Source organism: Trichosurus vulpecula, chromosome 8, assembly GCF_011100635.1.
Source record: "Trichosurus vulpecula isolate mTriVul1 chromosome 8, mTriVul1.pri, whole genome shotgun sequence".
NCBI lineage: Eukaryota > Metazoa > Chordata > Mammalia > Diprotodontia > Phalangeridae > Trichosurus > Trichosurus vulpecula.
In genome coordinates, this window is record NC_050580.1 from 186977819 (window position 1) to 186996104 (window position 18286).

The window sequence follows — 18286 nt, forward strand, 5'->3', positions numbered from 1 at the left end:
ATTTCCATTACCATCACCTTAGACTCTGATGATCTTATACTTGCGTTGCTATAGGGGCTTTTCTAAAGCTATCCTGGAGGAAAGGGAAGGATTAAAGAAGGCCTAGGACTACCACCACTATGGCTGACTGGGGAGATGATCATCTAACCTCTGAGTTTTACTATCCTTATCTGTAAAATAGGGATAATAGCAGCACCTGCCTCACAGGAACATGGGAGCTTCCCATTAGATTGTGAGCTCTTTTGAGTATATGCGCAGATAGGAGAAATTATAGCAAAGTATAGTAAAATTATTTTTTAAATTATAAAAAAATTCTTGTATCAATTGACACAGAAAGAAAGACATAATCACTGTCTTCAAGAACTTGAAGAACGATCATACAAAACAGGAAATAAACTTTTTTTTGCTTGAACTTAGGTGGCAAAGTGTAGAATTGTCAAGAGATAGATTTTGACTGGATGTAAAAGAATACTTCCTAATAATCAGAGCTGTCCACAAATAGAATAAAGGTTCTTGGAAGACTGCATGTTCTTGGTCAACAGACATCTTCAAGTGAAGTTTTGCAATGTGCATATTGGGAGTGCCATAGAGTAGATTCTCAGTCACCAGACTAAATGTGTCAGAGTAAATGACTTATGAGGTCTCTTTCAACTCTGAGATACTGTGATTCGTCTATGATTTTTAAATTGCCTCCTAGCTGACATTAGCTGCCAGACTAATCTCAATAAAGAGCACTTGTATTATATCAGTCTCTTCTTCAAAACCCTATCTTTCACATCAAGCCTAAATTCCTAGAACGCTGGATTTGGAGTCGGAACCCCAGGTTTCAAATTCCACCTCTGCCATTTATTAAGCAGGTAACCTTGGGCAAGCTACTTCCCATCTCTGGCCTGCAGTTTCCTCATCTGTAAAATCAGGGGATTCAGACTAGACGACTTTAAGATGCATTCCAGCTCTAAATAGATATTCCTATGATTCTTTTTAAAGATCTTCCATAATTTAGTTCCAATCTCCCAATCCAAATTTATTTTGCACTGCTCCCAAATACCAATGCCCCATTCCAGTTAAGCTAGCTACCCTTATTATACGCTTTCCTTTCTGAATTCTCTCCTCCCACTTTTCTCCACATCCTACTTATATTCAAGACACAGCTCACATCGAGCTAAAGAGGCATTGTGGAATGGCAGGAAGAGTCCTGGACCTGGGAGTCATAAGGCATTGGACGATAAGATAGATCCATGGCTTTAGAGCTAGAAGAGAATTTAAGAGACCATTTAGTCCAACCCGTCATTTTATAGATGAGGAAACTGAAATTCAGAGTTAAATGACTCACCCAAGATCACCCAGATAATAAATAGCAGAGTTCAGTTTTGAACACAAGACCTTATGGAATACTGAATGAAGGAACAGTAGGACAATTAAGGAAGGAGAGAAGGAAAAGTGAATTTATTAAACACCTAATATGTGCCAGGTACTGTGCTAGGTGCTTTATAAATCTCTCATTTGATCCTCACAACAATCCTGGGAAGTAGGTGCCATCGTTAAACCCACTTGATAGTTGAGGAAACTGAGGTAGAGTTTAAGTGGCTTGTCCAGAGTCACATAGCTAATAAATATGCAAGATAACATTTGAATTCAGGTCTTCCATACTCCAAGCCTAGCACTTTTTCCACTGCACCACCTAGCTGCCCAAGTTGGAACAGAGTATACAAAGATAAGTGATAAATAATTCAGGAAAGGTGGATTGGTTAAAGATTTTAAAGGGCTTTAAATGCTAGGTTGAGGAGTTTGTATTTTATCCTACAGCCAATAGAGTGTCACCAAGGATTTTGGAGTGGAATTGGAGTTGCAGGGGAAGTGTAGCTGTGCCTTCAGAAAATGGCTTTTCCAGCTGTGTGAAGAATAAATTGAAGAGAGGTGAGGATGAAATCAGTGAGACCAGTTGACCAGTTAGGAGGTTAATATAAGAGCCCAGCTAAGAGATGCTAAGGGTCTGAACTAAGGTAGTGGCTGTTTGAGTAAAAAGAAGGAGGAGGAGAGGAGAGATGATGTAGAGGGAATACTGACAAGTTTGGTGACTGATGGGATTTGTGAAAGAAAAGAAAAAGTCTAAGATGACACCTGGGTGACTGGGAGAATGATGATGCCCTCCACAGAAACAGAGATGTTTGGAACATCTTGGTCAGGAACAAGGATTATAATGATCAGTGCTGTTTTGGAAATGCTGACTTTGAGATGCCATTAGGACAACCAAGTGACATCAAACAGGTAACTGGCAAAGGTTGAATTTGAATTCAGCGGAGACATTAGGTTTAGATACACAGATTTCATTACAAAATCATCACCATAAAGCTGATAACTGAAGCAATGAGAGAGGAGTAGATGCAATCACTCTCCAGACTTCTACAATGATGACAGGTTGGGTCAATGTATTCTATCTCCAAACAGTATCTAATAACATGAAGTATAATATGGAAAAATGTAAAGTCTTGCGCTTGGGTTCATAAAATCAACTTCTAAAATATAAGACAGAGAGAGGAGAGTGTCATCTGCAAATGATCTAGGTAGTAAGTATAATGGACCAAAAGTTCAATGAGTCAAAAATGAGATACAGCAGGCAAGAAAGCTAATGCAACCCCAAGCTGCATTAAGAGAAGAATAATGTCTAGGATGAGGGAAATGATATTACTGTATTCCACTCTGTCTGGCCACATCTGGAGAATTATGTTCACTTCTGGGAGTCATATTTTAGGAAGCACTTTGGTATGTGGGAAAATATCCACAGGAAGGTAACTAGGATGGTAAAGAGTCTCGAGTTCATGTCATATGAAGATTAGTTAGAAGAACTAGGGATGTTTAACCTGGAGAAGAAAAAACAGAAGATAAGTATGATCACTGTCTTCAAGTATTCATAGTTGTCACATGGAAGAAGGTTTAGACAGCCAAGTGCCATAGTAGAGAGAACACTGGACTTGGAGTTAGGAAGGATGAATTCAAATCCTTCCTTCCTCAGATGTTCACTACCCTTAACGTACTATATAAGTGTTAACTATGTATTATAATTGCTTGTTTTGCTAATCCTCTCCGCCCCCCACCCAAGGGGGACAGAACTATAAGCACTTAGTAGAAACTGCAAGGAGACAAATTTGGACTTCATGTATGGGGGGGGAAGCTTATTAATTAGCAGCATCAAAAAATGGAATGGGCTGCCTAAGTAATGAGTTTTCCATTATTAGTGGATTTTCAGGCAAAAGCTGTGAGACTGCTTCTTGAATATGTTGTACAAGGAATTTGCCTTCAGCTGTAGGTTGTACTAGATGATCTCTGAGATTCCTTCCAGCCCTGAGATTCTATGGTAATACCAGGGAGGAGGGGGTAAAGGTGTAATTCCTGGTGATCCTCCAGAGTACTGAGACGGGGAAGGGAAGAGTAGATGCTGAGTCAACGACCCTGGTGTCAGAAGCAGCCTTCCAGCCTCCTAGTAATGGAGGGCTAAGACATTGTCACTTTTTTTCCCCAATGGTTCAGGTGACACAGGGCAGAGTGGGCAGTGTCTCCACATATGACAATAAGCCTTTGGAGGGGAATACCTCCAGACTAGGGTCTGAGAGCTGGATCCCTGCCCTCCAAGACCCACTGATGAGGGAACAGACTCCAGGAAGAGAACCTCTAACACCTGCAGTGACAAGAAACTCACTCCCTCAAAAGGAAGCCGTATTAGATGAAAACTGTACAACAAAACGTCTGTCTCAAAAACATAGTATGGACTTAATAAATACTTACTGATTTAATTTAATTTTAAAAATAAATCCTTACTTAAGAAGCCTTATTTTCTATGTATTACACCATGGTAAGTGACACAAATAACCCAGACCCAGATTCCAAAGAGTAAAATGCTTATCCTGCATCATTCCTTAGCCAACAAAATATTAATCTGTAATACTTTAAATACTTACCTACTCATTCTATATAGTCAGGAAGCTGCCAAGGCAGATGACATATATCATCAAGAAACTGCTCAAGGTCCTTCCCCATCGTAGGCTTTTAATAAATCTGTTCCTGAACAATCCTCCCGTCCGAATCTCCTCTATTATGATTTAGCTCTACTTTAGCACCTTCGATAAGTGAGTATGGAAAATGTAGGCACAGGATGGAACAGTGAAGAGAGTGTTGGGCTTGGAGTCAGGAAGATCTGCCTTCAAACCTCACCTCTGATACCGACTATCAGTACAACCCTACGCAACCATTTCACCCCTCTTAGTCTCCTCTTCTGTCCAATGGGAATAATTATAACTGTAGTACTTACTCCATAGGTTTGCTCTGAGGTTCAGTTGAGATGATGTACGTAAAGCACTCTGTAAATTTTTTTAATTTATTTATTTATTTTTCGTTTACCACACATGGTTCTACATAGTTTTGAGTTCCAGATTTTCTCCCCTCCCTCCCCCCTCCCTTCCCAAGACGGCATGGAATCTCATATAACTGTCATGTATAACTTCGCATTGAATTAATTTAAGCACTAGTCAAGTTGTGGAGAAGAATTTTGACCAATGGAATGAATCATGAGAAAGAAGAAACAGAACCAAAAAAAAAAAAAAACCAACCCAAAAACAAAAACAAAAGAGAAGCAAAAAGAGGCGAGCATGTAGTGCGCCTCGATCTGCATTCAAACTTCACAGTTCTTTCTCTGGATGAAGATAGTATTCTCCATCGTGAGTCCCCTGGAGTTGTCCTTGCCCCTTAGGTTGTAAATTTTAAAACATTATATAAATTGCAACTATGATTGGTCATTCAGTAATTGGTAATTAAGTTGAACTCACCCATTTGCCCAAGCCAGGATAGTCATGTTCAGGATCAAAAAGGTGTTGATGCAGCTGGAACTCTCTGCTGAACTCTGCAGTGTCGGGGGAGTTCTCCAGACATCCATCATCTACTGCAAACAGCCAGAAGTCTTTGAGAAATAGCTAAGCAACTTATGCATGCCCCCATGGGTAAAGGTAAACAGGAACAAGGCAGGCCACTGATGATCTGAATCACATTCCCATCTGTATCCCATGTATCTAGTCCTGCTTCCTTTTGACTCACTTTGTGACCTCAGGCAAATCACTTTCCCTCTCTGGGCCTGTTCTCCATCTGGAAACTGAAAATGATGATGGCTGCTTCTCTCTAGTTACTTCAGAGGGATATGGTGATTTTTGGAAATACCTTGTCCTCCTTAGAGAAAAGTGTAATATCAATTTATTTTACATATAAAATATATTTCATGTAAACATAATAATACTACATAATATGATAAATAATGTTATATAATAATGCATTATATATAATCGTTATTGTGTTTAGCACAACACCTGGAGCATAGTAAGCACTTAATAAACCTTAATTGACTAATATATATTGGGGCACAGTTGTATCCAGCATGAGGCCAAATGGGACTCTGCCCCAGGGCAATGATAGGAGATAAAGTGTGATTCCTCCCTCCCCTGCTGATGACCTTGACTATTTCTTGATTCACCTGCTAGATCTCTAGAGGCCCAGGATATAACCACATCCACAATTCTCTCCTGACCTTACTTCACTCACCCAGCCACAAAATGAATTTGTCTCAGGAGAAGTTTGGGCTAATTATAGTTCTAATATGAGATACACATTCCTTGGGGGGAGAGGGAGGAGGAAGTGCTGTGTATTTTGCATAACCAGTACAGTTTGCATATTTTAATGTGCCCCTTGATTAATAAACAACACATACACCATAGCCACTGAACAGAGGTGTGTGTGTGTGTGTGTATGTGTGTGTGTGTGTGTCTGCGTGTGTGTTTTGGGCTAATGGCTGTCCCAGCATGACTGGTGCTATAGGCATTGTCTTTCCTGCTGTTGGTATTTTGGGTTCAGATATATGATTTCATCTAGGTAAGGTAGCACCTAATATGGACATTCCTTCCAAGGATGTAGAATGGTATCATCTGTGGGAGTTGCCTGGGGCACAGTGGTTAAGTAACAGGCTTGAGCAGCCATTAGTCTGCCACACATCCATTCTGTGTTCAATGGGTATAGTATATGTGTTTATTAATCTGGGGTCAAACGCAAGACTTGAACTCAGGTCTTACTAAATCAAAGGTCAACTTTCTAACTAGACCACACTATCATTCAGATACAGTGTCTTCAAAATCTTTTTCCCTTTTGTAAATGTTTTATTGATGCCTTTTTTAAACTTCACTATCACCACTCAATGACTTCCCTCCATGGAACTCTCCCTTGTAACGAATACGTCCAGTCAAATAAATTAACATATTGTCCATGTTACATATTCTGCATTCCACACCTATACTCCATCACCTCCCTGCTAAGAGGAGGACAAAGCTTCCCTGGCCTCAGCACTCTCCAAAGCCCCTCTGGATCTTATGATTCTCTAGAGATGACTCATTCTGCCCATCTTTTATGTGCCTTGGACAACCAATAAAGAACATAGGGAGTATGGGTTGCATGAGAAGCTGAGGGGAGGAGTGAGGACCTGTTTTCAAAAGGCTGATGAGACATCAAATAAGTGCTGAAAATGGGCGCCTATTTACAATCAGCCAGGTATGTCCTGTGTCTAGTTTCTTGGAGCATTTCCAAGTCTTTCAAGGCAGTCTGAAATGCACACAAGGCCTCTCAGCAGCATGAACCTAATGTGGAAGTCATTAGCATACCAAAGAATCTCTAATGCAGCTCTACTGTGTCTGCTCAGTGTTCAGAGCTCCTGACTGCGAACGTTATCTAACCCCTACATCTGCAACCATCAGGATGTCACTCTGGTAGGAATGGAGAAAATTACAGCAAAAATAGGTGCTCAGACACATTATTTTGGATGATAATATTGTGGAATGGATTCTAATCCTTTACTGGAAGTGATTTCCTGGGTGATGCTGAAGGGTGGGAGCCCACTGGGGTCATGAGAACATAGTAGTAGGAGTCAGATAACTGGGACACCAAACACCAGAGAACTTAAAATATCATCTCTGTGGCCAGGAAACAACATAGATGAGGATTTCCCTATGGTTTCCACAATGACACAGAAAGCATATTGAGAGAATTAAAGGATAAATTTTCTTTAAATTAGAGACTAAATTTTCAAGGTAGTATATTGGAAGCACGGAGGTCTGAAAGCTGAGACTTGGGGCTTATACCACAGTCCACATTGACCTCTTCCTTCTCTGACATCCAATATTATTTATGGTCTATACCATACAGTCTAGCACCTGATGATACCAAACAGTGAATAAGCATTTATTATGCACCAACCTTAGACCAGGCAATGTACTGAGTGCTACATATACAAAGACTAACAGGGAACAGACCCTGTCCCTCATAAAGCTTACATTCTACTAATAAAACTTTGTATTGTTTCCTAATTTTTTTTGAGAATGTCCATCTCATCTCCCCTCCACCCCGCCTCCAAAACTGTTTCTTGAGAACTGGAGCTGTGTCTTAATGATCTTTTGGTCCCTTCCACATAACCTTAACATAAATACTAGTTAGTTAATTAGTGTGACTTCAGCATTTTTTCTCCCCTCTTCCCTTCAGAGGTCAAAAGTGAATGTCACTTAACTCTCACCTAGCAAGGCCTTACACATAGTAACCTTTCCACGATACTCAACTCATTTATCATGAAAAAAATAACACAATGAGGTATATGATTAAGTTTAAAATGAGAAATACAGGCAGAACTTGAGAAATTTAGAAGAAGAGATCTGTGTACTGTAAATTTAGTTCAATAAACATTTGTTATACACCTACTATGTGCAGGCCACTGTACATACAAAGACAAAAACTATACATCCCCTTTACTCAAGGGATTTACATTCAATTGGGGGAGGGAGAGGAGGAAAAGTAAATGTAAAGTACATACAAAGCAATTTCAAGATGGAGAGAGTTCTAACAACTGGGGTAGCGATCAAGAAAGTCCTCACATGAGAAGTGGCCTTTGAGCTTGCTTTGCAGCAAGCGAGGGATCCTACAAAGCCCAGGGAAGGAGGGCAAACATTCCAGACGCGGCGGACCACCAGAGCAGAGGTACAGAGGTGAGAGCTAGAATGTCATACACCAGGGACAGGATAAAGGCCAATTTGCCTAGAAAGGTGAGTACTTTGAGGGGTAATATTATGAAATAAGCCTAGAAAGGTAGTTGAGAGCCAGGCTAAAGTGAGTCTAAATGCCAGATTGAGGATTTTATATTTTATGAAGCATGTAAGACTTGAGCCAAGCCTTGAAGGATGGGTAGAATTTGGAGATATGGAAGGGGTGGGGAGGACACAAACCCAAAATGTTTGACTCTGAACTCACTCCTTCTAAATACATGAATAAGGCCCACTGCTGTGTCTAATCAATCCAGCCAGCTGCCCCTGGGGACTGTTGTTCCTTAAACTTGGTACAGGTCTTTCCTCTCCCTGAATCCAAAATTCTACAAGCAAATAATATGTGGCTGAAGTGATCTGAGCCATGCAGTGATTCAGGTTTTCCTCCAATCCTGTTTTCAAATCTAATTTTTCACTGTGCCGGCAGACCCACATTGCTCAGTCACACGCAATCACTTAGATTCCTGTTAGTTACAGTGACCATGTTTTCTGAACACAAAAAAAAAAAAAAAACCAAGATGCATGATCTGATATAAGATATTCCTTTTGTGAAGTCTTGTTCAAGTACACTTTCTTTTCTTGGAACTGGGGCTATTCTAGATTTTCCAGGACATATGGTTGCTGTGCCAGCTCAGTACCTCCTCTAGTGGCTCTAGCCCAAGAGGGATTTTCATGGGGCAGCAGAGTCCAAAGCCTACTCCTGAACATCCCCTTTGGGGTCCCTGAGACGTTTTCTTGATCTCTCTGTAATGCTTGAAATAACACCAAGCATCGACAAAATCAATCATTTCAATAATGAGGAAATTGCACCACCAAGAGACCAAGGTTAGCAGTATTCAGGCATATTGATACCCTATACCCTAATGCTCCGATTCAGTTTGCCTGCCCAACTCTGGATTCCTTTTCACAGAATCCATGAGCTACTGAAAGTTATAGATTTGTCCCTGAAATGGATGACCCCTGGCAGGTAACTGGATTAAATCAGAACTTTGGGTTCCAACTCAGTCCACACTTAGACACAATATTTTATCTTAATTTGAGATAGAAATGGCAGGTGGTAGCCCTTTGTATGTTACTTTGAAAAGTAGAGAAAGGGAAATGGGGAATTACATCCTTAGTCATTGAGTGCTAGCTTAAAAACAAAGGTCTTACTTCAAAAAGAGCCTCAAAGTAGGGAGAGAGGGGTCCTCGGGCCAGGGCTGCCAAAATTATCAGTGCTACATCAAGATGCAGGCCTATCCTGGTGACATGAGTTACCACATCCTAAGAAGAACTACTATATGAGTAACACTGTCCAGGACAACTTTAACAGGAAACGCTAGAAATAATCTCGCCCTCTCACTATTATCCATAGAAACGGTGTGTGCAGACCTGAGGGGAGACAGCAGGGAAGGGAAAGGAAGGTAGTAAACTGGAATATTACAGAAAATTTTACCCGTGCCTCCATATCTGATCTTTTATCAGAATTGTTAAAATGTATTCAAGTTGACAGTTGGGTTTTTTGCTTAACCTTTACTGGGCAAACAAAATCATAGATCTACAAATTGGAGGGACCTCAGGGGCCATTTAATTCAACCACCTCGTTTTATAGATGAGGAGACCATAGCCCGAAGAATTTAAGTGGCTTCACCCGAGGTCAAATAGGCAAGGATGTATCAGAGACAGGATTTGAACCTAGGTCCTCTGACTCAAAAGCTATGTTTCTTTCCACTATGCCATGGTATATTCAGAGAGGTGCTATAGCATAATAGAAAGAATACCAGAGTTTAGATTCCTACTCTTCTACTTACTATGTGACCTTAGATGAGCCTAGGCTCCTACCTATAAAATTAGGACAGTCATAATAATAAATATTCAGTGAGATGATGGAACTGAAATCATTTTATGTCTACACGGTTCCACTTGTACGAATCCGAGCAAGTCACCTTCATTGTTTCAATTTCTTCATCTGGAAGATGAAGGGGTTCAACTAGATGGGCCCTGAGGTCCCTTCCAGCTCCACAGAGATCAATCGATCAAAAAACATTTATTAAGCACTTACTATGTGTCAGGCACTGCGCTAACTGTTGGGGATACAAAAAAGAGCCAAAAGAAAGTCCCTGCCCTCAAAGAGCTTATGATGTAATAGATCTGAAATTGTTAGCACTGTGCCCCTCCCACACCCCTACCACCTCCTGCAAAGGGAGGGGCTGACCAGATCCAAAGGCTGGTAGTTAGGGGGGAAAGTAGGACAAATGAATGGGTGTAGATAATCCTGAGGGTAGATAATCTTGAGTTGTCTACATCTTATATTGAAAAGAGAAAGATGTTTTGGAAGAATTTGGAGGGGGCATGATAGTGATTTTTTTAAAGTTAACGAGAATGGGGAGATGATGGATGGCAGATGAAAGAGGGACAGCTAGATGTCTCAGTGGATAGAGCACTGGGCCTGGAGTCAGGAAGACCAGTTCAAATCCAGCCTCAGATACTTCCTAACTGTGTGACCCTGGGGAAGTCACTTAACCTCTGCCTTAATCCATCGAAGAACAAAATGGCAAGTCACTCAGGTATTTTTGCAAAAGAAAACCTCATGGACAGTATGGCCCATAGGGTCATGAAGAGTCAGCCATTACTGAACAATAACAAGAGACACACAGATAGACAGACAGAGAGACAGACAGAGAGACAGAGAGAGAAAATCTTGGCAAAATTATATATCTGGGCCTCATGACTGAACTATATATTGTAAATTAAATTCACCTGGCCCCTTCACTTTCTAACACAGGGCTGCCCAGTGGAACTGAACTGTTAGTAATTCTCAGTGCTTACCATTAGCACTTTCTAGGTTTAGATTGCTTATAATCTCAAACCTATTTCTCCCTGGGAACATATCCACATGCTTGCCCATTACCTGTTTTTCCAACGGGGCAGGGATTTGGAGGATCTGGATAGCCTTGGTCCTCACTGAAGTCCTTGGGGATGTTGTCACCTGTCAGCTCAGCCACGATGTTAGGGATGTTACCATATGGACCCAAATGCTGCAGGCCTTCATGGGCACCACCTATAAGGAATATAAAACAGCCTCAGGTACATGTAGACAAGGAGACCAGAAAGATTGACACTCACTTCTCAACCAGACTGTGTTCCTACTTCAGGGATGTGCTGGAGCCAGTTTAAACAGGCTCTTGAGAGATGGTTGTTAAATTTTCAGTGTGAACATGTATACTTTGTGAATTGGCAATATGCTATTATTCAGAGTTCCATTGATAGCTTAGACTTAAATTTTGGAAAAATGTTAATAATGCAGAATAAATTGACAGAGATGACAAAAAATGGCAATAATCAATGTTGGAGAGGCTGTGTAATGACAGGCACACTAATACATTATTGGTTGAGCTGTGAAATGGTACAACCATTTTGGAAAGCAGTTTGGAATTATGTAAGTAAAGGGATTACAATGCCCAGAGCCTCCATTATTGGATTTATATGCTAAGGAAGTCATCAGTAAGAAGAAAGTTCCCATATACACCAAAATATTAATAGCAGCACTTTTTGTGATAGCGAAGAATTGGAAACAACATAGATGACCATTCATCGGGGAATGGCTAAACAAACTGTAGTAATGGAATATTACTATGGGGTAAGAAACGATGAGTATGATGAATACAGGGAAGCCTGGAAAGATCCACATGAACTGATGCAGAGCCAAGAAAACAACACAAAAACACAATAACTACAACAAGTAAATGGAAAGGACGACGCTGAAAAAAATCAAGTGAATGTAACAAAATTATAAAGATCAAAGAGGATTTGAATGAAGAGATATGAGAGGACACCCCCAACCCACCCCTTCAAGGAAGGAGGTCCACAGGTGCTCCCCACTGCATATGCTTTTGTATTTTTCGATGTATTGATCAGTTATGCTGATATGATTTTCCTCTTTTAAAAAAGACCATTTGTTAAACAGGATGGCTCTCTGGGAAGGAGAAGTATATTTGGGATAACTGTGATGATGTAAAAAACAGAAGACATCAATAAAAACTTATTTTAAAAAGAAAAATACATATTAAACAGTGTTTGTAAGCTTTTTTTCTGGTGAGCCAATTATTAAACTTTTACCAGCACACCCATCTCCTGATGCCTTTTAAAAACCAAAGCAAATCCGATTCTCTTAGAAAACATTTTTTGGACCCAACTAATTGTATACCACGTCTTCCACAAACTTAGGGATTTTATGCTGTATTAATAAGATTATTGATTTAGAAGCAGAAGGGACCTTTTCTCTACCTTCTTCAACAAGAATACTTAACACAATTTAACCTTGGTCTTGATGACTCTGGATCGTCCTTATAAACCTTACATTTTATAGCAACAATTTTTTTTCATTGTTTTCTTCACACATCCTCATCCTCAAAATAACTCTGTGAGGTAAGCAGGATAATATCAATCGTTATCCTATATCAGTATTTTAAGGAATCAAGATTTCTTTTAGTGTAAGTGCTCCCCCCACTGATGTTGATTTCAACTTGGCATCAAGAGCAGCTTGGCTTTGAATCCTATGTGGACTCTGACTGTATGAGCCCAGGTGAGTCAAAACACCTCTGACCCTTCTCTACCTCATCTGTAAAATAGGGATATTACTAGAACCTTCCTCATAGGGCTGTTCTAAAGATCAAATGAAATCATGAGATGACCCCACCAGACTGTGAGCTCCTTGAGGGTTTGTTGTTCTTGTTTGTTCAGTCCTGTCCCACTCTTTGCCACCCCACGTGGGGTTTTCTTGGCAAGGATACTGGAATGGTTTGCCTTTTCCTTTTCCAGCTCATTTTACAGATAAGGAAACTGAGGCAAATAGGGTTAAGTGACATGCCCAGGGTCACACAGCTAGTAAATATCTGAGTTCAGATTTGAACTCAAGAAGATAAGTCTTCCTGACTCCAGGCCCAGTGCTCTAACAGACTATGACAAATAGCTGCCCCTCCTTGAGGTAGGCACTATCTTTTGCCTCTTTTTATACCCCCAGTGCTTAGCACAGTGCCCAGCAGATAGAAGGTGCTTAAGAAATGTTTACTGACTAACTTACTAATCTACATAATGTTCTTCGTACAACAGTGCCAGTCGTTTTATTTATTCAACAAGCACTTACTAAGAGTCTGTGCGGTATCAGTTATTGACATTATTTGTCTACATATCCTCAGTGCCTAACACAGCTCTGTGCACATAGTAGGTGCTTAGCAAATTATCGTTTAATCAATATCTTTATTAGAATGTAAGAAAGCAACAAAAATAGAGTACTTTGGGAGTTCAGAAGTGAGAGTGATGACTTCTGACTGGGGATTAGGGAAGGCTTCATGGAGAAGATGACATCCGAATTGGGGTTTGAAGTATGGACAGAACTGGATCAAGAGAGTGTTAGGCAGAAGGGGTGGGGTTGGCAGAGAGTCAAGGCAAAAGGAGCAACATAAGCACGGTAGCAAGAAAACCTGCACTATTCCAATGAAATATGTAGGGCTGCTATCCCCGATTTACAGATGAGAAAATTAAGGCCCACAGAGGATAGATAATTTGCCTGTGACCAGGTAGTGATGCCCAGCACAAGCACATTAGGGCCCCACAAGCATCTTCTCACTTTCAGTTTTCCAGTTCCAAAGAATGGTTAGAGCCCCAAAGTGTCAACTGGTAAAATGAGATCTCCCAGAATGAGAGCGGGCTCAAGAGGTCCAGGGGGCTTACTCTCCCAAAACTATTCTCCTTACTCACAACAACTCACTATGAAGATTCAGAGCGACTGAAGCCAAGTCCCCATTCTGGGCAGGCATTGGCAGAATCCTTCTAGGATGGGACACAGGCCATTATTCTTGCTACTGTGGTTCATTAATGTCTGAGTGCCAGCTCCATGCCAGGAGGTTTACAGCATCCAGACCCAGTCCCTACCCTGCAGACTTTCACTCACAATGTGGTAACGCCCTGACAAGCTCACAGCCAGCCAGCCAGCCAGTCGAGTCTCATCAATAAACCCTCTCTGCTATAACCCAATGACGCCAAGGCTGCCAGTTGGGCTGGATGACTGGACATTGGTGCTGGACAATAATGAAGAATTGTAGTGGGACAGTCAGGTGCCAAGTTACCAGTCACCCACATCATAAAAAGGGAGTTCCATGAGGGCAGCTTGGCAGAGAGTGGGTGCAAGCTCCTGAATACCAGCCATTCAGCTAAAGGGGAAAAGATCCAGCAGTTTTCAGTTATGTTACCCACAAACAGCAGGCACTAAAAAATACACAGCAGCCCCTTCCTTCATTCTTCCAACCATCCTGGGGATACCATTTCTAAAGAGATGACCTTTTTATGGTCTAAAAAAACACAAGAAATCATATAAGTTATTAAAGCCAGCTCCTTGAGCCCACACCCACCCATGGTGCTTCTCAAATATCCTTGCTAGTGGATGGGGGTGCCAGCCTGGGATACCCAAGGGAACCAGGACAGAAAAAAAAAAGATCTGAACTAAGGGAAGGGAGAAGTCTTCTGCTCAAAAAGACTGAGGCAACTTTCATCCCTCAAAAACCAAAGAGCAATAATCAAAAGGGATATGAAATGGATGACAGCAATTCCACTTAATTCATTTATTAAGGATGTAGCAATGTTATGTCTTTACAAAGCTTCTCATGCTTGCCTTCTTTGCTCTCTCAATATGGCTCTTTTCCTTAAGATTTAGATTCTGCCTCTTCATAAAAATCCTTATCTTCTTTCCATCAATTAATCAACAAGCATATATTGACTGCAAAGCACTGTGCCTAAAATGTAAATTCAAAGACCAAACCAAAATAGCTCCTGCCCTCAAGGACCTTATCCTCTACTCATGAGTATGTGCTTATGTGAAGTGGGGAGTATCACATGCACAGAGATAAGTCAATACAAACTACAGAGAAGGTCATCTCAAGAGGGAGAGAACATAGACACCTGGGAGGTGGAGGAGGTGGCAGGCACCTGAATTGTGCTGAACATGACCCATTGCTATATATTACTCCCCCTCTATATACTTTGCACTCTATCAGCCTGGCTCTCTCTTGCTGTCCCTTACTTTCAATATTCTCTCTTCTATCTCCATCCATGCCTGTGTGCTGGCTGGGATACATTCCCTCCGGTAATGGTAATTTAAATTTGAAGATCTTTCCCACCCATTAATAGGTCCATGTGACCTGCTTATGTCACAGGAAGCCTAAGTCACATGTGGTAGGAGGAGTTTGCTGGGAGGAAAAGGAAAGTATGTCACAGGAAATGCTCAGAGAGAGCAGTTAGAACTGAGGGAGAGAGCAGAGGTGTCCTAGCAGTGCTGTGAGTGATTGTGGGTGGCACGGCCCCAGCAGGGGGCGGGGAAGGTTATGGGATGGAGTGGTTGTCTGCTATGAAATTGGGTATTGAATTCTTTGCTCCTGTGAAGGATTGGGCTTATTGGTTTTGGGATCTGGTTCTCTGGTGTCTGAATAAATGGTTTACTTCTACCTTCTATATACAGAGTCTCATATTTTGTGATACAGAACTACATAGGCATATTGAGAATCATTGTCTATATTGTGATTACTGCCTTGCTAATACACCTCCTTATATCCACTTCTTCAAATCCCTGGTTCCTTTCAAGACTCAGCTCAGGCACCACCTTTTGCAAAAGGACTTTCCTAGTTGCCAACCCCATCCCCTTCCACCCCACCTGCTAATGCCTTCCCTTCCTTGTATGTGTTTTCTATGGGCTTTGCAGATGCCTATCCATGTACATGCTGTCTCCTCTATTAGGATGTAAACTCCTTAAATGCAGGGGCTGTTTTACTGTCTTTACACCCACAGCATAGGTCATAATGCCTGGCACAGAGAAGTCATCAATCAGTTATTCTGCATTTATTAAGCTCCTACAATATGCCAGGCACTATGCTAAGCTGGGGATACAAAGAAAGGCAAAAGACAGTCCCTGTTCTCAAGAGCTCACAGTCCAATGGAGGAGAACAACATACATGCAAAACTAAGACAGATACAGGAGAAACTGGGGGGTGGAAATTTCATAAATGCTCATTGATCTTGCCCCCCAAAAAAAGACATCTCCCCCATTCCTTTGTGCTGGGGAGGGTGGAATAGAACAATGATGTCAAACTCAAATAGAAATGGGGAACAAAACCATATGTCAGGATCCCCACAGGCTGAATATTGACTCAGAAAACCATATATTAACATTATCTATATTTCATTGTATTTTCATTTATTTTGTTAAATATTTCTCAATTATATATTTATCTGGTTCAAGCTGCACTCCAGCTGTACAAACCCCACATGCTTATGTTTGACACCTCTGGCATGGGAACAGTACTTCTAATGTCAGATATTTTTTAATGCATTGATCAGCTTTGCTGAAATTTTTTCCCCTCTTCCTCCTCTTTTTCTTTTTAAAAAAAATTCTGTTAGAAGAAATGGTTCTGTGGGAGAGCTGGGGGGAGAAACCTAGGCAAGGTAACATAAAAGATATCAATAGCAATCTAGTTTTAAAAAATAAATGGCTGTTGATTGGTGAATTGAAAGAAAGGAACAATTATAGGAGGTAGTAGTAAAGAAACAGAACCTACGATCCAGAGAAGAGCCAAGAAAAAAAAAGCAAGCATGAGAGGGCCTTGTAAGGACACAGCATTCTGAGAAACTTCAAACTTGACCTTGAAGTTTATATGGAAATATCTGATTTAAATATATCCACCCACCATTTCAAAAAGTACAACTACTTCCCAAAGATTCAAATGCTGATAAGACACTTTCTGGATTTTCTGGCCCCTTATTTCTCCTCACTCCTTCTTTGGGATTCTCCCTACACACTAGAACCCCAACTGAAGAGAGTGGGGGGAGGAAGGAGGGAAGAAGGAGAGAGGGACAGAGAAAGAAGGGGAGGGAAGGAAGGAAAAAGAGAGGGAGAGAGGGAGGGAAGGAGGGAGAAAGGAAGAGAAGAAGAGAGAGCGAAAGAGAGACAGAGAGAGAGAGAGAGAGAGAGAGAGGATGGAAGGAGAAAGGGAGAGGGGGAAAGGAAAAAAGGGAGGGGGAAGGGAGAGAGAGGTGGGGAAAGGGACAGAAGAAAGAAAATGAGGGAAGGATGGAGAGGGGGGAGAGAGAGAGAAGGAGGAGAAGGAAGAGGAAAAACATAAATTAGTCCTCCCTTATTATGTAGCTCTTGTTAAAAGGTTGAAAAGATTGGTTAAAATGAAGTTTATGATTGTGTATGGGTTTCAAATATGTGTTATGCTTTCCAAAATTGGCACAAATACCTTATAGATCTGTGTAGAAATTAAGCTAATGGGAAGAAAAAATTAGGAAACTCATTTATTGTGTTTTTCTCTATACTCCCACCCTTTTACTATTTTGTTGGTCTGATTTAATCTCCAGTAAACATATATTCATATTTCAAAGAAAATAATTTTCATTTGTTAAAGACCTATATTCAATCTGTAAAATGAGAGTGTTGGATTAGGGAATCTCTAAGGGCCCTTATAACTCTAAATCTATGACTATAATCCTGAGGCATATCCTCTCATACAAATAATCACCATATCCCTCCTAATAAAAGAGTAAACATTGCCCTGGTACTAGATGCTTCGAAGGATTCTTTGTTGCTTTAGTGGCAGCCAAAAGGGACCTAATATTTTAATGGCACCTAAGCCATCATTCCCATTTCAATTAAAGTTCTTATCTGTGATGAGTCCAATTGATTTTGGGGGTCTAGTCTAATTTCTTTCCAGTTTTAACTGGCTAGGCAAGTGCCAGATAAGTGATACAGATATTAAGAGCCATTTGGGAAGATACCAAAAGAATGATGTGTCTTCTTCAGCATGGAAACCCAACTATGACTCAGTAGCTAAGTCACAGGGAGCAACCTGAGGTACAAAGATGGATAAGCGATTTGCCCAGAGTCATCGTATCAGTGTCAGAATTTGAACCTAGGTCTTCTAGATTCTACATCCAGCTTTCTACCCATTATTCCATCCTACTTCTACAGAATAAGAAACATGGAGATAATTGCCAGGGACAATGAGAATGTAACCCTTCGCCCTTAAAGAAACTATCATTTGCCCATACTGCACCGGTAGCCAAACAAGGCTTGCATTGTTTAGTGATGATGGTTGGCACTGGACCATCCACATTCTCTTACCCATGACACCATGACACAAATC

General features: G+C 40.9%; 1 protein-coding gene across 2 annotated transcripts in view; it reads right to left on the reverse strand.

Moving 5' to 3' along the window:
* The window catches only part of LOC118830141 (neuroendocrine protein 7B2), a 70798-nt gene that overhangs the window by 12392 nt on the left and 40120 nt on the right, over nucleotides 1-18286 (reverse strand). The window contains exons 3-4 of one of the 2 annotated variants that reach the window (XM_036737040.1): nucleotides 11005-11154; nucleotides 4821-4930 (exon numbers count right to left, since the gene is read on the reverse strand). In XM_036737040.1, the coding sequence (XP_036592935.1) occupies nucleotides 4821-4930; nucleotides 11005-11154 (260 nt within the window). Of the gene's footprint in view, nucleotides 1-4820; nucleotides 4934-11004; nucleotides 11155-18286 lie in introns of both variants that reach the window. The other variant, XM_036737039.1, reaches the window with a different exon arrangement.